This window comes from Antechinus flavipes, chromosome 3 (assembly GCF_016432865.1).
Source record: "Antechinus flavipes isolate AdamAnt ecotype Samford, QLD, Australia chromosome 3, AdamAnt_v2, whole genome shotgun sequence".
Classification (NCBI taxonomy): Eukaryota; Metazoa; Chordata; class Mammalia; order Dasyuromorphia; family Dasyuridae; genus Antechinus; species Antechinus flavipes.
The window spans coordinates 576,728,010-576,748,750 of NC_067400.1; the positions used below are offsets into that span (position 1 = coordinate 576,728,010).

The 20,741-nt window shown below is 48.5% G+C and overlaps 1 protein-coding gene across 1 annotated transcript; it reads right to left on the bottom strand.

Moving 5' to 3' along the window:
- Nucleotides 1-353: 353 nt before the first annotated feature.
- Nucleotides 354-11,482, bottom strand: TMEM222 (transmembrane protein 222). Its single transcript, XM_051988084.1, has 6 exons — nt 10,667-11,482; nt 7,326-7,410; nt 4,152-4,183; nt 3,178-3,274; nt 2,967-3,097; nt 354-1,585 (listed from the first exon to the last, which is right to left on the bottom strand). Exons 1-6 carry the CDS (start codon nt 10,867-10,869, stop codon nt 1,498-1,500), a joined length of 636 nt encoding a protein of 211 aa, XP_051844044.1. The 5' UTR covers nt 10,870-11,482; the 3' UTR covers nt 354-1,497.
- Nucleotides 11,483-20,741: the final 9,259 nt, after the last annotated feature.

Here is a 20,741-nt window from a genome sequence, read left to right on the forward strand (position 1 = left end):
CCTGGTGTGGGAGGTCAGAGGACCCCTGGGCAGAGATGTTAGAGAGAAGATTCAGTCGTCGACCCGGGAACACAAGCCGCAGGCCTTTACCAGGAGCCAAGGCTCCTTCCTTCCTCAGACTGTACTTCAGCTCCCAGTCAGGGCTGGGCTAAGAGCATATATCATCGGGGTATTTTGGGGGGAACATCCTATTTTTAAGAACGAGTGCAAGGTGCCCCAGGAGTCCTTTGCAAGCCTCACCCATCCAGGCCTCTGGCTCATCTAGGAGAGGAGGGCTCAGGCTCCTGAGGAACCTTGGAGAGACCCAGGGGTCGTGGGCTTGGGAGCAAGGAAGGGCAAAAGACTGGGCAGACTGGAGTCAAGGCTCTTTATTGGCCCTGCCTGGCGAGCCCCCTTTCCTTCCAAGGGTCAGGGACACAGCAGGCTAGATCTGCTTGGCAGGGGACTGGAGGGGCCAGGCCCCAATCACATAACATAAAAAAGGGGGGACTAGAGGTGCCCCAGGAAGTGCCCCCGGAGCACCCCTTCGAGAGGCGAGGCTCAGGGCTGGTCAGTGTGGCACTGGGCGTAGTGATCCATATCCCTTTGGAGTTCCCACTGTGGTTCAGTCCTCCCGCCCTCACACCGGGGTTACTGGAAGAACTATAAGCCTGCACAAGTGGGGCTTCCTGCTTGGGCCAGGAATTGCTGACACGTCTCCCTCCATAGTAGAGCAGACAGGGGAGAAATAGGGGCAGCCGACCATCTTCTGCCCTAAACTAGAGGACAAGGCCCTGAGCAAGGGGAGGGACCTGAGCGGGGCCCATGCCTCTGAGGAGGGGTGAAGGCCGGACATCTGCTGCCCCCCTTCTGGGCGATTGTAGCAGTTATTAGCCCAACCCTCCCAATTCATTACCTATTCCAGGCAGAGAAGGGAACCAGAGATTAGCCTGGGGGAGACCAGGGCACCTCATTCCCCAAGACAGGCCCTGACCCACTGCCTTTGCTGGGGCATCTTGGCTAACACTGGGCCTCCGCTAGGCTAGAGTGACTCAATCTGTGCCAGACCCTCTGTCCCTCCCCAGACAGGGATGAGAAGGAAAGGCCTGGGGAGCCTGGGATGGGAGCCGAGGCGGGCTGGGCCAGGCTACAGGGCTCAGTGGGAAGGGGAGGGAAGGATTCTGGCCTCGGGAGGAGAGCCAGCCCCCTTCCCTGACAGACCCCACAAGGTGAGGACCACAGCTGCTCCACCCAGGGGTAGGGAGAAGATGAAGGGCCTGGGCTGAAACAGGACTAGGAGGCCCTGGGCCTTCCAGGGTCAGCATCTGTCTCGAGTTTTGGCTGTTAAGGACCCTGGCTCCAGGCTCAGGGGCAGCTCTGCTACTTTTGGGAGGGAGGAGTATCTGCGTGCGTCTCGGCCCTGCGTCGCTCGGGACAGCGGGGCAGGGAGTGTGCGCCAGGCCCGGCCTCCTTCCGGCCGGGGCCTCCGGACTCCCGCCACAGCTGGAGGTGCAGCCATCACCGCAGGTTGAAGACGAAGGCAGTGGTGACGATGATGCCCAAGAGGAGGACGAAGGGGAGCCAGGTCTTCACAAACGCCCCAACGCTGTGGGAGAGATGGGGAAGGGAACAAGAATGAGTGAGCAGGGTGGGGCCAGGCCCCCATCTTGGGCTCCTGCCAAGCCCCCTCAGCCTGCGATGAAGGCCGACTGCAGTGCAGGGTGTCGACAAACGAGACTCCCTGAGCCCCCACTCACTCACGACTGTCCCGCGCTAGCCTGGCCGGAGTCTGCGGACTGCCCTGGGCTCTAGCTTCCCCAGGCAGGGCCGGTGTGCCAGCAGAGCGGGCTGGGGTGCGGGTAGGGCCCAGGTTCTGGCCCTAGGATGAGCTGGGGAGAAGCGGCGGCCCTCAGTGGGCCTTCAGCCTCCTGCTGTCGTGATGGGGGCTCTGAGAAGGGTCTCCAACAAAGGCACCGGGAAGCAGACAGCCCAGGAGTGGGGAGCGGCAAGGGCGTGGGCATGTGTGACTGCGTGTTCAGGGGCTGGCTGGGCCGGGCTCTGGAGGGAGGGCCGTGTCTTAGATTTCCCTAGTAGCGGGAACAAGGCTAGGCTTGCCCAGGCCGACATTCATGGGGAGCCCCACCTTCTCCAGCCCAGATCCCAATGCCAGGGGGCAGGGACGGCCATCAGAGACATCATCCAGGAGTGGATCTGGCCTCTGCCAGCCTCCCACCTTCTGGGGCAGTTCCGGGAGCCACGTGAGTCCAGTCTCTGCCCTCTGGCCTGGGCCTGACTCCGGACAAGGTCCTTGCTCTCCCTGACCCTCCCTGGGCCAGAGAGCACTTTCCCTGGCGGTGAGGTGCCATACAAGCGGGGGCTCTCGCCGTCAGGACTGCCTCTGTGCAGCCATCCCCCATGCTCCCTGGCTGCTCCTGCTCAGCTCTCTAAGGCCCCCTCGGAGCTCCAGGCTCGCAGACAGCCAAATAAGCCCCTCTGGGCTGCCTCCGGAGGGGCTGCATCTCGGGAGCACTTCTGGGGGCCTGGAAATCCTGGGGCTAACTGCTCTCTTGTCCAGTCAGGCCCAGACTAGGGAGGGCGGGAGCAGGGTTCACACCCAGCTCCTGGAACTGCCCCAGGAGGTGGGAGGCTGGCAGAGGCCAGATCCACTCCTGGATGAGGGGCCTGATGGTCTCTGAGGGAGCTCGGGGGCCGTCCCTGGCCTCCGAGCTAGGACAGCACCCCCTGGTGTCGGCACCGGAGACAGCACCTGTCCCCTGACAGCCCAGAGAAGGCGACTGCCCTAGTTTTCTTGACAAGGACCCAGAGAGGAAGTGATTTCCCGAGGTCATTCAGCCAATCTCAATAACACTAATGGCTCCCCACAGCTCCCTGCAGCGAACCCAAGCTGAGGGCAGAAGCCGCCGCAGAGGCTCCCCCCTCTGTGACCCCCCTCTCCCCAGGGGGCGGGGGCAGAGGCCTGGTCTCACCTCACATACTTCCCGTAGATCAGGCAGAAGAAGCAGACTTTGACCATGTTCCAGTGGGAGCTGTTGTTGTAGCGCATCAGGTTCAGGGCCAGGGCCACGTGGGAGTGACAATTGTCACAGCAGAGGTTGTGCTGCAGGAAGGAGGGGCACAGGCGTCAGGGCGGCCCTGGAGACGTGGGGAGCCCGGCCGCCCCCACTCCCGCCCACCTACCATGCGATGTTTATATTCCTCCGATGCCTCATGGACCGCCGTGTCCCAGGCGTTGGGCCGGCCGGCGTGCACTTTGGAGGGGTCCAGCTTCCAGTACCTGCGGGGAGAAGGACCCATGGGGCGCCAGCGTCTCCGAGGCTGCCCAGGCAGTCAGTCACCCTGCCCAGCTCAAGGCTGGCACCTGCCAGCGGGTTTCCGATAGAGTGGAATCCCTGCCTTCACCTGCCCCTCCCAAGGCCAGTATGAATCAGGGCAGACCCAAAGCCATGATCTTGGCCTGAAGGAGAGAGATGGTGGCCTAGGGCCCCTGCCCACCCTTTATGACTAGGGCTGGGCGGGGGACGCATCCTGCTCTCTCCTGAGGAGCCCCAGAACCTCTATTCTAAGTCCGTAGTTCATCCCAATAAGCTTTCAAAGCAAAGACAGCTTTACTTGGGGGCAGTAAGCCACCCTGGGCCCTGGCAGCAGGGAAAGGACAAGCTATGGCTTCCACCGTCAGGAATAGGGCCCTATCTGTGACTAGGATGCATTTGCACTGAATCAACCACAAAGGAGATCAGCAATGGAGACACGAAGCCGCAAACACAAATCCCCAGGGGCCCTGAAGCTGCTCTGGCCCCCTCTGGGCAGCTCCTCTCTGCCGTGGGTCCCAGGCTCCCCCAGGAGCCCGGAGAGCGAAGCCCCCTCGGCCCGCTGGCCTCTTGTACCACTTCTAGCCCTTCCTCTGTGTAGTCCCTTCCTCTCAGACTTAAAGCCAAGGGAAGAAACAGCGCCTCCTCTGATGAATAAGGGAGGTGAAGGTTGTCTCAGGGACCAAACTCCAGGCCTCTAGCATGGCGGCGAGGGGGGCCCGCAAGTCGCTGCCGCTGAGACTGCCCCGCTCTGGGAAGGAGGCGCACTCTGGGCCCACTTCCCTGCTGGGGCATGTGGGGCTTGCCCAGCTTCCAAACGCCCAGCCGTTTTTAATAACTTACTTCACAGGCTTTCCAAAGGCCATATTGTCTTCCTGTGGGGAGAGAAGAGAAAATCCTGTGTTTAAATGTCACATACGGCCAAGAGGGAACAAACAACAGCTCCCGTTCTGGCCTGTGGATCAGGAAGGGAGACAGCCCAGCCCCAGTGCTGCAGGGCTAGGTCAGGGCCTAAGGGGAAGGGAAGAAATCCCCGAGGACAAATGGGGCAGGCCCGTGGGCACTGAATGCACCATAGTTCCCTAAGTCACCTACTGTCACTGGCTGGAGAAAGAGTATAAAGACAGGAGGGGCGGCCTAGGCCTCCTAACTTGGAGAACAGAGCTGAGGGGAGGAGGGGAAGGCGGCCCACTATCCCCTCCTCCAAGGAAAGGAGAAGGGGGCTGGGGTCCTGGGGACGAGGAGGCTAGAGTGGAGAATGCCTGCAAGGAGCAGCAGCTAGAGGAACTCCTCTGTAATGCACGGCAGAAGACTCAAGGACAGAAGCCCTCTTGGTCTCTGGGAGAAGCCCTCTTGAGGTCTAATTTTTCTTCCTGTGGCCTTGTCTTTGTTGGCGGCCAAAATCCTTCCAAAATTCAAAGATGGACGTTAGTGGGAGAGAAATTCCAGCTCAAAAAGGAGAACACCTTTCTGACAGTGGAATGTTCTGTCCTGCAAAGTGGTGAGCCTCCATTCCTGGAAGCGTCTGGGTAGACACAGATGGACACCTGCTGGGTGGCCTGTGGAGGAAGTTTTTTGCAAAATGCACAAAGTACTAAATAAATCTGAGATCTCTTCTAGGTCTAAGGAGGGGAAGGGGGGAATCCTGTCATTCTGGTCAGTGACTGCAGGCTAGATCTCTGGGGAGAGCGAGGTGGGGCTCATGAAATAGTAAAAATGAAAGCATTTTTAAGAGTGCTAAAGAAGCAAGGAAGAGACCAGTATCTGTGTCCCCAAGAGAAAAAAAAGGGCGTCTGTGTCAAAGGGACCAGTTACTAGAGATGCAAAGATGTACTGAGAGGAGTTCCTACCATCACATGTAGCCACAGACACCACTACTCTATGGCAGAGCCATTGCTGAGGAAGGAGGAGGACAAGGCTCTTTCCCAGGCTACTCCCACGCCCATTCCCTCACCACTGCCCGACTGAAGTTCCCTGGCTTCTAGGACCAAGGGCCAATGCATATGATGCCATCTGATCTTCATAATTAACTAAACCCATGCTAGTAAGTGTGCCTCCTCCTGGTGAGAGATAAGACCATCACCCTCAGGAGCCCTGAGACTCCTGTTCTTTTGGAGACACACTAGTCTTCTTCTCATACCTGCATCAAAAGGGTGATTCTCTAAGTTCCCTACTATTGGAATCTTAGTCTTCTTCTCATACCTGCATCTAAAGGGTGATTCTCTAAGTTCCCTACTATTGGAATCTTTACAAACTGTTAAGTCATTAGAGTTGAAAGAGACAATAATTATCTAATTTAGCATGGTTCAGTATCACTGATCTGATCTTACAAGAAGATGTTTTGGGCCAGAACCTGAAACAAGGTACTAAGTAGAACTAATTGATACAATGCTTGTGTTCACACCTTTACTCATTGGAGTTCACACGTTTGGGAGATTTCAGGGTTTAGTATGAGATATTCGAATTCACACCTCCCTTGAAGTTCTTAGGGCCAGAGAGCACTAGGGGAGAAAACTTATAATCCCATTCTCTGATATATAAGAAGAAAGCAGAGGCCCAGTTAAGAGAGTTCAGCTGAATTTAGATTGAGAGGGGAACGTCAAATGAGTTCAGCCAGAAGCCCTCTCTGAGTGAGGAGTTTTACTTCGGAACATTGCAAGGGGTCGGAGAGGAGCCAGGGGCTGGGAGATCGAGAGCCAGAAGCCCTCTCTCAGAGGCAAGACAGATTCAACTTGGTGCTGGTTGGAGGCTGAAGAAAGCAGAGGCAGAAGCAAAGGACAAAGCTGCAAGAGCTCTTAGAATCAAGCAGAGAGAAGAAAATCACTATACCCTACGATACCCACCACTCCATGATCTTATCACCTCCATTTTTCAGTGAGATATGAGGGAGTGATTACATAGAACTCTAAATTTGCAAGTGGGGAAGGGCAGGGAGAGATCATTATGTGGTCCAGATACACTTAACATTTTTCTCCACACCTTCATTTAATATTTGGAATCAAATGTCTTGTAAGTGATTTTTCATGCTTTCCTATCCTGCCTTTGCAATCTCTGCTGTGAAGGGAGCCCTAAGGGGATGGAAATGACTGCTCAGAGAAAAGTGGGTCCAGAGAAGAGAAAGAGGAAGAGCTGCTTGTTGGAATCCTTACAAACTGCTAACTAATTAGAGTTGATCTAATCTTACAAGAAGATTTTGGCCAGAACCTGAAACAAGGTACTAAGTAGAACTAATTAGTACAATGCTTGTGTTTACACCTTTGTGTTCACACCTCCCTTAAAGCTCTTTGGGCCAGAGAGCACTATGGGAGAAAACCCATAATCCCATTCTCTCAGAAGATTCACATATAAGGCCAATGAAGAGAGAGCTATTCCAGAATATATTTTCCACTTGGCTGGCTGGTTGCAGAAGAGAGTTCAGCTGGACTACCAGATTCATCTTCATCTCACACCACTGTAGTTGGTGGCTGGGCTCCTGCACTTCCCCCACTGAGACCAAGCTGGTCTGAAAGACTCACCAGAAAGCTAGCCGAGCCCCAAGTGAAGGAGACAAGAGATTCATTCCATCTCTGTGCTGGCTCTGGAGACTGACAAAGAGGCAAGAGCTCTTGGAACCAAGCAGAGAGATAGGCCTCTAAGCTAACCGGGCTATATTGGAGATAATAAAAGATCTGAACTTTTATCACCTGGCTGCGTTTTGAGAAGAAGAAGCTCACCACATTTTGGCGCCCGAACAGGGACTGACAAAATCCTGATTCCAGGGAAGGCACCCAGAGAAAACTTTTATAATATTTTATAGAAGAACAAGAACCCAACATTTGAACTCCAACAGCTGCTGAAATGACCACTGACCACCCTGACTCCCTGGACGACACCCTTGGGACAAGAGGTGCTGGTACTAGGATCAAAATAATGGAGGGCAAAGAAACAGGGCTTGCTAATTGCAGGTTCATCTTTGTGACATGATGCAAGCACAGAGATCAGCTGATTTAGAAGTGGATGGAGGTCTGGGGAACTCACCGAGACATAGTAGGGGCCTGCGAAGTCCCGAATGATGCCCGTGGAAGTACAGATGCCCATGTGGCCAATGATGGGGAAAACCCACCTGCAAGACAAAAGTGCAGTTTAATTCAACAGACATTCATTAAGGGTCCATGGGGTACAGGACATGGTGTTGGGACAAGAGATACAAGGTCAAAAGCATATGATCTTCCAAGAGCCTAAGCTCTGTGCAGGGGTGGGGAGATGCAGTGTGTCTACAGAGAGCAACATACAAGGTATAGTGAGGGGAAGAGTGGACCAGCCACAAAAGGGAGTTAGGGAAAGCTTGGAGCAAGATGTGGTGCTTGTGCTGGGCCTGAAAGGGCCGGAGGAAGATCACGGATCCGGTTCTTTAAAGATTTCTTAGCTTATCTCTCCTCTCCACTATCAGAACAAGGAGGGACACAAGGTATGGGAAAGAGCAATTAATTCAACACAGGGCCATACAGATTCCAGTCCAGGCCCCACCTAACTGTGGGATCTTAGAAGTCCCTTCCCCCAAGAGTCTGTTTTCTTATCTGTAAAATGAGGGCACTACTTGTGCTCTCTAACTCACCAGCCTCTAGGGAGGAAACATCCCTGATGTGCCTCCCGTGGGCCAGGTCTTGTGCCAAGTGCTAGGGACAGAAAGGCAAAGGGAACAGTCCCTGCCCTAAAGGGGAAGGCAACTTGCGTATCCATACATATATGGAGAAGATATATGGGGAAGGAAGCTGGAGATCAGGAAGGCTCCCAGGAGAAGGCGAAGGGGAGGAGATGAATTCCAGAGCTGGGGCAGCCAGCGTAAAGGCACAGAGACAAGAAAGCGGCGCCCTGTGGCCACGGTGTGGGAGGCTGCGCCATGTGGGGCAAGATAAGCAGAGCAGAGCGCGATGGTTGTTCCCACAGGGGATGCAGGCGGCAAGGCGGAGGAAGGGCCGCGTGGCAGAGAACTCCCAGGGGGAGCGCTGGCCCCGTGACACGAGGACACGCGCAGCTCTCGCTCCAGGACTTTACAGTCCACTGCAGACGTGGGAGACCTGGCCCAGGACCCCGGGCTGGCGTGCCCTCAGCAGAGAAGGCGCGCTCGAGGAGCCCGGCAGGAGCAGCCCAGGCCACAACACGCAGAGTTGGAGGCTTCATCCCGAGCGCTCCCAGCTCCTGCGCCACATCAGCCGCTCGCTCTAACACAGGGATGTTGTTTGGTCCTCTTCCAGAACCAACCAACAGGCCGCTAGGGGGCGCCCCAGTGCACAGAGAGCTGGGTCCTCTTCAGTACAAATCCAGCTTCAGACCCTTCCCAGCTGGGCGACCCTGGGCCAGTCACTTTACCCTGTGTGCCTCAGTTTCCTCGTCTGTAACAATGAGCTGGAGCAGGAAGTATTTCTGCCAAGAAAACCCCAAATGGGGATCACAGAGCCTGGGACAGGACGAGACAAGTGAACACCAAAGAGATGATGCAGGTGTCGGCTTCAGAAGGGGCTGAGAAGGGCCTGGGGGTGGGGGATCAGACAGGAGGTGACTGCAATGATCCAGAAGAGAGGTCTGAGGCTGGGGGGGCCGGGGTGAGAGGTGATGCAGAGACAGTGCAGGGGAGTAGATGAGCTGGGGCTGGAGCCCAGCGAAGTGAGGGGCTTGTGTCCTTGAGAGCACTGGCAAGGGCTGGTGGGAGCAGAGGTGGGCTGCTCTGAACATGCGGGAATATGCTGAGATGTCCAAGGGCCACTCCATCCAGGAGGCTGTTCACGGTGGGGGCCCAAAGCCCCAGAGAGCAGATTCGATAGTGATCTGGAAGTCATTGGTCACTGAGGCCATGGGAGCATGACTGTGGGCTTTAAAGCCCTCTGACCCTGAGTTATTACTCCCGTGGCGTTTTCCTTACATCATTCCCTTGCCCAAACACCTCCCAAGGCTTCCCTCTTCCTGCATTCAGGAAGGCCCAAACACTCTGTACCTTGCGGGCCTCAGGTCCCCTTCCAGGCTGCTCCTCTGGCCAGACTGGTCAATGCGTGGTTCCCACCTATCCACCTTTGTCAAGGTGACATTCCCAGAGAGCCATCCCACCCCTAGCATCCATGCCCTGCCACGTGGGGGGAATCTCTGGCTTAGGAGGAACCTTAGAGACAGGTCAGACCATGGACCTCTTTAGGATGCTGAGGATCCCTGGCCATGTCATCGCCCCAGGGCCAGCTTATTCCACTCTCGGTTCCTTAGGCAGGAAGCATAGGCCTGCCTCAGGCTGGGGAGCTGGAAAGGTCCTAAAGATTTCAAAACCTCCTCCTGCTCTGGGAAGCAAGGAGACTGGAGCTGGGGCTGCTGTGGAGATCGGGACAGAGGTCCCCAAAGAGCTGCGGATGCCCACAAGACTTCTCCTCCTGGGGAGGGTGGCGAGGGCAGAGGCGCCTTCCTGTGTCCAGGCTGGGATTCTCCCCAAAGGCCTCAAGGCAGGTTAGTCCTAAATGGGGATGGGGCCGCAGAGGGGAGGCCCCACAGAGTGCCAGGGCAGAGGAAAGGAAGGAACACTCCGAAGGCGGGGCACGTTGGACAGGAACAGGAGCCCAAGAGCCAGGTGGGGCGGCCCCGGGAGCCAGGGTGGTCCTTCAACCCCCTCCTCCCCCCAACGCCATTTCGCAGGGAACCCAGTGCGCCGGACATCGCACCCCCATTTCAGTTAGGAGACCTTTCCAAAGTCACCCAGCCCCTAAGTGTCACAAGCCCCACTCCAGCTCTTTCTCCAGTCCAATTTCCACCTAGGAGGGCGGCCTCAGACAAGGGCGGGGCCCAGAAGGCCCAGGACTGCCCCTCCTTCAAGGACTATGGGGGGGCGGAGCCACAGATGCTTGGAGACTCCTGGGGTCAGAGCTAGGCCTGGGGACCCGAGAAGGGCGGGGCTGCTGGTGAGCAGCCCGGGGGAAGAGGAGGCAGGACTGAAGCTCGGAGGGCGGGTGAAGGGGTGGGAGCAGCTTTCACTAATGGCTGAGGGAGGCAAAGGGCGGAGCTCTGAGAACGGGTGGGGCGGGGGGACGGAGCCGGGCTCGCGGACAGCTCAGAGGGCGGGGCCAGCTTCGCACCAGAGAGCTGGCAGGGGCGGAGCTGTTACGTTGGGGGCGGGGAACGGGCGCACGAGCTTCAGGAAGGCAAAGCTTTCACTCAGGGCTAAAGGCTGGCGGAGGCGGAGCTGGAGAACTGGAAAGGGCGGGGCCGGGCTCGTGAGGCGCTCGGGGACTAACAGCGGGGCCGGGTTAGTGACGGGGGCGGGACCGACAGCTCTCACTCCAGACTTCGGAGGCTGAGCCGGAATATAGCTGGGGGCGGGGAGGCAGGATCTGAGGGTTACTCACGTGAGCAAGGGAATGGGCGTCCACACCACGCAGTAGGGGAAGCGACTCCGCTCCACGTCCATGCCTACGACCCCGCTGCTGCCGCCAGCGCCGCTTCCACGGAACTGCTTCATCGCCGCTTCGTCGGCCGCCTCCACTTCCGCCATCCCCTGAGGGGGCATTGGTGGCAGCAGGGAGCATCCTTCCGCTTCCGCCTCTGCCATGGCTCTTGCTACCTCCGGCCGCCGGGAGCCGCTCTGCTCTGCGTCACTTCCTGGAGATGATGTTCCCTTCTTCACCGTCCCCCCCTTCCCCCGGAACAGGAGCCTCGCCTCTTGGGGCCTATGCCAGCCCTCCTCTTCCCTCGTGCGGTATCCACCGAGGATCCTGCAAAGGAGAACTAACGTGGAGCCCACGACAGCGAGGCAGGGCAGCCAAGAGAACAAGCTCCGCTCTCCACGCCCAACCAAGGAACTCCCGTGGCTCCCTGTCGCTTCTGGGGTGAAATAAACCTCCTCTTAGGCGGCCAGTCTTGCTTAGGCCCGGATCCGGGCCTGCGTGCCTCTGATACCTCGTCATTTCCTTCCTCCTACCCCGAGGCAGCGCAGTGGTTAGAGTGCCGGGCCTCAAGGCCGGAAGACCTGAGCTTGAACTGCAGACGCTTTCCCCACCTTCCCCGGGCTGGGGGCAAGACCAAGGGAGAACGCTGCCCATCCTGCCCCCTCAGGTTCCTCTCGGTGTAGGCCTCGTGCCAACCTTGTTTCCTTCCCGGCAAGGACCCTGGGTTGGTTTGTTTAATAAATGTTTACTGACTGACTCTCTGGCTGCCCAGAAAGCCTTCTCTCCTTTGCCTTTTGGAACTCCTTTCGCAATCGGCCATCCAGCGTTACTACTAATTAGGTGCCGGCCCTGGGCGTGCAAAAGCAAGAATGAAAGGGTCCTTGCCCCTTCGGAGCTTACATTCTCGAAAGGGAGACAATCAGAACATAGATAAGTGTAAGAAGAGAACTGTGAGACGAGGAAGGTGGAGAAAATCACCCAACTGTTCTGGGTCCTCACTGCTTCGAAGCAACCCTACCAAACCTCCCTCTCTCCACTGCGGCTCTTGTAAACTTCGTCATTCCTCACACTCATTCCTCCTACCTCCAACACTGAGAATTTTGCCTCCTATTTTACAGAAAATATTCAGGCCATTTGCTGTAAACTCCCTCATCCTCATCTGTCACTCAGGTGCCTTCTGACTCTCTCCTCCCTCACCCAGGCTCACATAAAGTGGCTTTACTGTAAATTTTAGTAGCTACTGAATTTTATCAGGTAGGGAAATGATATGGTCAGATCTAAGCTTAAGAATAAATTCTTTAGAACTTGTGGAAGATGGACTGAAGTAAGGAGGGATTTGAGACAAAAAGACCAAGTAGGAGGCCCTTGAAATCATTTAAATGACCTTGAGCTAAGGGAGTAGTTATGGGAATAGAGTGGAAAGCTAATTCCCAAATCCTAGACCAAGAGATCTTTCTGAATTGCTCCTTACCCTCAATTCTTCATTTCTCCTCAGCCCACAAGTTCAAAATCATTAAAAAAAAATGACATTTTCCATCCAAAGTTTATTAGAATTGCCTTGAATCACCAAATTACTGAGATGAGCTAAGTCTATCGTAGTTGATCAATCCACAATCTTGCTGTTACTATGCACAATATTCTCCTGGTTCTGTTCATTTAATTTAGTATCAATTCATGTAAGTCTTTCCAGGCTTTTCTGAAAGCATCCTCATTTCTTATAGAACAATAATATTCCATTACATTCATATACCTAAATTTGTTCAGCATTTCCCAATGGGATCTACTTAAAAAGTCATTTTCCAATTCTTTGCCATCACAAAAAGAGCTGCCACAAACATTTTTGCACAGTGGTGCCTTTTCCCTTTCTTATGATCTCTTTGGGATACAGACACAGTAATGGCACTGCTGGGTCAAAGGTATGCAGAGTTTGATAGTCCTTTGAGCATAGTTCCAAATTTCTCTCCAGAATGGTTGGATCCATTCACAACTCCACCAACAATGCATCAGGGTCTCAATTTTCCCACATCCCCTCCAACATTAGTCCTTGTCTTTTCCTGTCATCTTAGCCAATCTGAGAGATGTGTAGTGTTATCTCAGAGTTTGTCTTAATTTGTGCAAAACCTTTTTAATTTAATGTATTTAAAACATCTCATTTTATACTTCATAATGTTCTCTATTTCTTGTTTGGTCATAAATTCCTCCCTTCTCCAAAGATCTGATAAGTAAACTATCCCTTGCTCTCCTAATTTGCTTATAGTATCTTCCTGTATGTCTAAGTCATGTACCCATTTTGACTTTATCTTGGTATAGGGGATCATTTTTCATTTACTTTTTAAATTATTAGCTGTATATATACTGTATTTCTAACCCCAGCTTCCCCTCCCCCTATATTGTAAGCCACAGTATGGTGCCTTATACATAAGCCACTTAATATTCATTGAATTGAATTTTTTTCCTTTTGGAAGCAATCAAGGTTAATTGTCAAGTATCAAATAGCTAGTGAGTGTCTTAAGGCCAAGATATAAACTCATGTTCTACTCACTCCACCTAATTGCTTCCATTGAATTAGATCTAAACTGCATTTAAGAGAGGCCTAAAATCCAAAATGAGGAAGCCCTAGAGAAACCATATTCTGAATACTGTTCAGTTTTGAACATTCCATTTTGGAAAGGATAATGAGAAGGGAAAAACAAGCATTTATTAAGCACCTATTATGTGCCAGGCACTGAGCTGAGTGCTTTTCACAGATATTATCTCATTTGATCAGCATGATGATCCTGGGAGGTAAATGTTATCTTCCTTTTCACAGATGAGGAAACTGAGGCAAGAAATCAAAACCGTGTCCAGGGTTTCACAGCTAGTCTGAGGCCAGGCCCAAATCTCTATCTACTGCACCACCTTGCTGGTGACTAGGAAGACTAGGAAGATAAAAGGCTTACAGTTCATGTCATATGAAAAAAATTGGAAGGAACTAGGACTTTTTAGCCTGGAGAAGATAGGACTTCAGGGAAGAAACAGTGAACAGAATTAGAAATCAAAGATTAGATATGATGAGTAGGCATATTGCTGAGATGAAGATTTAGGCTCGATATCAGGAATATTTTTCTAGTAATTAAAGGTTATCCATGGCAGAATAGTCTGCTTGGAGGTGAGACAGGGAAAAAGGAGGGAGGAATATTTTCCTTCTCACTAAAGATTACTTTCCATTTACAGGATATGTATCTTATATGTATATAGTGATTTGTCTTCTTCATTAGATGGTGAGGGCAACTAAATAGTGCAGGGTGTAGAGCACCTAGGTTCGAGAATCTGGCCTCAGACATTTCCTAGCTTGTGATCCTGGACAAGTCACTTCACTCTGCCTCAGTTTCCTCATTTGTAAAATGAGCTGGAGAAGGAAATGCAAACAGTTCCAGTATCCTTACCAACAAGAAAAATGATTATATCTTTTCTTTTATTAATAAACAATTATTAAGATTAAGGTTTTCTTTATTTCCTCATTCAGAAACCAATCTCGGTAGGTTTTTCAGCCAGCCCTGAAGGACATAAAGGAGATTGCCCAAACTCTCTGGACACATGCAATCTTGGGTGGGACCCCATCCAACTAGAAAATCTTATGAATAACATCCAGTAGAGCTCCAAAGAGATCTTGTACTTAGGAAATAAGCTCCTGTCCTTGGAACCTTTCATTAGTATTCAGGATGACCCAGCTTATGAAGGAGAAAATCAATCAGAGTAGCATGGGTAGAGATGGATTCTTTCCTCCAGATTGCTGAAGGCAGCTGTCTCTCAATGAGGTCACATTCTCAACAGGAGGAGCGGAAGACTTTTTGCAGAGCTCTTCATTAATATGTCCATCCCCTCATTGTCAGCCAATCAGAGTTGATTTCCATCCTCAGGTACATTCCCTTTCCCAAAGGCTTGTTAAGCATTCAGTGTTACAAGAGAAACTGATTTAGACTTGTGATGCAAAGAGCCAATCCCGTCCAAAAGAGATCTATGGAGACTGAATGTGGATCACAACATAGTATTTTCACATTTGTTGTTGTTTGCTTATTTTTAATCTGATTTTTCTTGCACAGCATGATATATGTAGAAATATATTTAGAAAAATTTCACAGGTGTAACCTATATTGGATTACTTGCTGTCTAGGGGAGGGAAGAGGAGAGAAGGGGGAAAATATGGAACACAAGGTTTTTCTAAAGTGAATGTTAAAAACTATCTTTGCATGTATTTGAAAAAGCTATCATTTTAAAAAGAGAAAAGTGATTACCATAATTTTATTAATTATTTGCTAGCTATAATTAATAAATTGATATTATCCAGAAACTAGGTCGCTCAGACTTTTCATATGGCACACTAAGAAAATGCCAAAAGGAGTCACAAAGAGTGGGACCCTTTGCCATGATATGTAACCTTTTTCCCTAGAGGCAATGGGGTTGAGGGACTTGCCCAGGGTCACACAGCTAGTCATTGTCTGAGACTGGATTTAAACTGAGGTTCTTCTGATTCCAGGACTGGTGTTCTATGCATTGTACCATCTAGCTGCCCCCTCCCCCACTCTCCCACCCTTTCTGATGTATAGAAAAATCCCCTTGCAATCCTCCAGGCAAAGGTATCCAAACTCCCAGACTGTTAGTGGGGTTAATTGTCTCTGCAATCACTGGCAATGCTCATTTCTATGGATCCTATCCTTAAAGGCAAGCCCAAGAGGATTTTAACTTTGGTGCTGTTCTTTCTTAGCCTTTTAATTAGACCATATCCAAAGCAATCCCAATAGACTTTGGACAGAAAATGCCATCTGCAGCCAGAAAAAGAATTAAGGAGACTAAATGTAAATCAACACATGCGATGTTCACTTCTTTTTTCTTTTCTTCTTCTTCTTTTTTTTTTTTTATCTCTCCCATGGTTTTTCCCTTTTGCTCTGATTTTTCTCTCCCAGCGTGATTCATAAAGTAATGGGTATTAAAAGTAAATAAGTTTACTAGGAAAAAATTGATTAGATCATACTATTTTCCAGAAAAACCTAAATTTGGAGGGGAATTTGTGGATTATCCCATTGGGATCAGGGCTAGTAAAGACAATCAGATCATGTATTCAGATGAAGAAACGAGATCCTTGTCTCATAGGGAGAGAAATAGATTCACAGAGGGAGAAGAGTAGTAGAAATAAGTTAGGCTTGGGAAAATGCAGGAGGCCCTCCAAAAAAGTTTGAAGTTACCTAGAACGTGTTTCTTTCCTTTCCACCATTCTCTAAGGAATAAGTTACATGATGTTGTATATTAAACAACAATATATCTCACTGCTACTGACTTAATTCAAGGCCTCTTCACTTCTTACCTGACCTATTTCAGTAGCTTCCCTGCCTTAAGTGTTTCTCTTCCCTAATACATCCTCCACACAGCTGCCGGTTATTTTCCTTAGAGTGCAGGTCTGACTCTCAATAAACTCTAATGGTTCTCTATTAATACAATAGTATATGTTTACAATTTGTAAATTAATAAATATGCATATGTAGTGGGTATGCTCTAATATGTTTTCCCAAAGTCAGGCACCTTCATTTTCCTCAAAGTTTCAAAGAACCATAAGTGGATGGGGCTTTTCTTTTCTCTACTATCATTGATTTGGGGTCTACATTGCCTATATTCCCCCTTGTTAGGGAGACCATAAGTTAGGATCCCAGTTCCATTTAACCACTTAACACCAATTGGCTTTTACAAAAAAGCCTTTTTTTTTTTTTTTTTTTTTACAAAAAACTATTCAAAGCAAGAATAAGCATACAAATATTTTCCCTAATACCTCTAGAGTATATTCTTCTCTAGTCTATACCATTTTGGTCTTTGGAGGAATAGGCTCAAAACTTAGTTCAGTTTATCCAAAGTATTGGGTCTTATCAAGGTCACATTCAGAGCCATTTTAACTGAGTGAGGCCTTCTGTAGGGCTGGAATCCCAAGTATTAATCTTGGAAAGATGCCTTTTGTTCCTTGAAGCAATTATACTGTACTAGCTGCAATACTCAACCTAAAATCTCCAGGCTTTATAGGGGTGGGGAACCTTTTTTTTTTTTTCCTGCCAAGGGTCTTTTAGATATTTATCACATCATTTGCAGACTATACAAAATTATATAGAACTCAAGCAATGGGAGGTTGTTGGCTCTAGTTTTCAGCTCATCATCGCCTACAGTCGCCTTAGCTATATATAATCTTTTAATAAATTTTATGTAATACATATACATGTTTTAATATAGATTTTAAATATTAAATTAAATATATAACATTAAATATATCAACTACATGTTATATAAATAATATATCCACATATTAATATATAGAGAACATATATTTATATAAATATATTCCTGATCTATATTGTGAGGATGGGGGCGCTCCATTCTTTTTACTTAGAACAGAGAAAGAACAAAAGGACAAGGTCTGAGGTTTTCAGGGGCTATGGACTTGGGGAAGGCCCTCAGATCTTTGTCTTGACTACATGGTCTTTCACTGGATGCAGAGGCAGAGAGAGCCCCTGAGCTCCCCGAATATGAATGAAACAAAAAGCATGCCATGAAATTTCATCCTTCACCATATAGTGAGTCTGCTGGAACCAGCTCCAGACCATCTGCACATGCTCCCGTCTTTCCAAGGCATTTCCCATTATGCTTCTGGAAGCCATCTCCACCACTGAGGAGTCTATACATGCTCCAGACCTCTATTAAAAATGCATATTAGGGGTTTGTGCTCAAACCTTTTTTTTTGATAGAGGTGTATGATCCCCCCCAAAATATGGAGACTACTTTCCTTCACTTGACCCTGCCCTTCCCTAAAGCTATTATATATTCTACAATCAGTTGTGACATAGAGCAAAGAGCACTGAATTTGAAACCATAGCAACTGAGTTCAAAGCCTATCTCTGCCCTTTATTGCAGATGTGGACTTGGGTAAGTCATTAAAAACAACAGCAACATTACCACCCTCTCTTTGCCTCAGTTTCCTGAAATGTAAAATGTAAGATGGGATATCTTTAATACGAATTTATGTAATCTATATATAATTATTATATAAGATTATATAATATGTAATCTATATATAATCTTTTAATAAAATAATAAAATCTACCTCCCAGTGTTGCTACAAGGATCAAGTGAAATAACATATGGTGCTTATCACTACGTCTGAAATATTAATGCTATTATATAAATATATACATATATATATATGCTCATTCCCTTCTCTTCTTTTCCTAGTCACTTAATAGTGACTAAGGGGAAACATTCTCTCAACTATTTTCAAGTATTACTTTGAGGTGATACCAGCAGGGAAAATATTTCTCTCCTCTTTTCTCCATCAGCAGCAATGATAGCTACTAACATGATGATGAGAATGTGCTTGCCTAACTAATTGCCTGTTTTTCATTTGTATTTTTTCTCTGAGAGCACATCTGCAAACAGTAACCAGCCATCCTGAGAATGGGAGATTTGGGGCTTTGGTGACCACCAAGAGGTGAAGAAATCCTGATCAGGTATTGACTGCCCAATGGGAGATGATCAAGGACAGCCTTTATCTGCCTGGCCCAAAGATCTAGATGTTGGGAATTGCTTAGACAGGGCAGGTGTGAGGTGAAGGTTGAAGGTGAAGTCTGTCCAGCAGCTTTATATTTTGGGGAGGTCACAATGATCTGGCGTGGAAACACACTAAAACTTTCTAGTTCAACTGAAAATACTTAGAATACTTCCTTCAAGTGTTTTCCCTTTAGGAAAATAAAACAGAGACTTTCCATTTACTTCTGATAACCAAGTTTAGCTCTCATCTTATTTAGATCCTTCCCACACCCTAAGGGATTGATCTTTGATCAACCCAAGACTTCTCTTATGTAGAAAGATTATATTTGTTCTAAAGAGGTCCTTTTAATCCTTAAAGAGAATGATCAATGGAAGTAAATTATTGTTCTGGAATATTAACTCAAAATTAATATGTAATCAATCTTTTAATAAATTTTATGTAGTATATATACATACTTTAAATATTAAATTATAATTAAATATCAAGATAATGAATAAAATTAAATATATTATAGGTTTTTTTAAAGTATTTTTTCTTGTGCAAGATTCCTATGAATAGGAATACTCCAATTGTCTTGGGGTAGAGATATGTTCAAGCACATGTGGAGATAGGAGGTAGGGTTAGAAAGAAAACTATGTGAGTTTGTATAATTTCTCTCTAGGCTAGAAATGCTTGGATTTTGAATAAATGCTAAGGTAAATAAAATTGTCTCTGATGTTCTTGTGCCTAAAAAATGTAGTAATATTTTTTTTGTTATTGAATTATTTTAAAATATTAATGCCCACTTAATATCCTTTTGTGTTTTGAGGCATATATGTGTGGTTATAGAGAAAACAGCTGGCCTGTGATATCTATTTTATACAGAGTGCAATTTTTTTTTTAGAATTTTCTGTCAGCCCACTCTTGGGAAGACTCTTGAAATGAGCTACACCACAGCTTTTTTTGGTAAAGTTTTCCCTGGAGCTCCAGTGTCGAAGCAATATATAAAAGAGAATTGGAGAAAAGTCTCATTTTTCAGAATACTGTATAGTCTCCTCAGAGAGATTTGTAACGACTCAAGGCTTGACCATCCACACAAGGAAGACCAAGTGGATATAAACTATCTACTACCCGGATTCAGACATTAGTATCTACATCTAGGATAGGCGATACAGGTTACGAGTTAAGCCCTGGGTTGAATAGGAGAGAGAGCTGGATACATTTGGGGAGTTGCAAAGCTTTTTAATACCAACATTGTATCATTGCTCTATAGCAATGGAAACATGGAATAACACTCTTTGAGGAATTCAAAACTACTACTCTGAGGGTCATGAAGAGGTATGGTGGCTGTGACTGCAATTTATAACCATGGAGAACTGGAGTTAATTATATGACAGGAAAAGTTGCCCCAAGATTGAGACCACAGTTCCATTTGAGCTGAATAATTCCAAGGATGGACAAGGAAACCAATGGCTCTCTCGGGTAGGATTTGATTCACATGAAGTTAGTATCTTGGCAGAATCAGGGAAACATCAATCATGGGCAACATTCATGGCAACTAAAATTGAACTTGCATCAATGATGTTTCCAGACAATTCTGGAGATTATAATGTCACTGTATATGACATGATTCCTAAATTGTGAAGATTTACCCGGTACAACTTTGCAGAGTTGCATGAAGTTAGGGCAGGGGCCCCCAAAGATTCTGCCCCGTCTCATACTAAGGTTGAAGTCAACAATTAAGGTAATCTTCTGAGGCATTTAGCCAATTGTCACAGGTTAACATTTTTCACCATCTCATTTGCAAAATGAAATTTTTGGGTTTAGCCGCTTCTAAGCTCTATCAGGTGAGATAGCCTCTTTAATTTACAGAATCAAAGGTGTGAACCAGGTCTTCAAGCCAGACGATATACATGTATTACAATTGGCTGAATTAGGCACCCTGGGTATGGTGCTATGTGTATCAGAAAAGGAGATTTGGGCAACTGGTTCTTTGGAAACTCTTTGCCAGATCCTTGCACTTACACAGATTGAGCCCCAGGAGGATTGCGACACTCCTTCCACAGACCATGTCACCAGGAACAAGACAAATTAGAAGTGTTAAGGAAAAGGCATTTCAGGGATGAAGATCTCTGTGACAGAGTTTGGCAAGAAGTGCAGCATTACCTGGCCCAGTAAACAGCCGTGTACACCTTAGGGGAACTTTGTGGGGGGGAGGGGGTTTAGGGAGTAAGATTCATCCAATCAAGAGCTGCTACTCTTTTGACTTGCTTTTGAGCCCACTTTTTGCCAGGACTCTGTATATAGTTATGGGAAAGCATGTCAGATTTTTTGGAGGGAAGGTTTCATTCCAACTGTTCCCTAGAGGTTTAATAAGCTAGTTAACTTTGTCTAATTGATTTCAATTGGATAACCAATAGGGAGCCTATCAGCAGGAGGTCACGAACATGAGAAACTTGTGTCCTGTAGGAAGCAGGGGTCAGACATCCTGAGGAT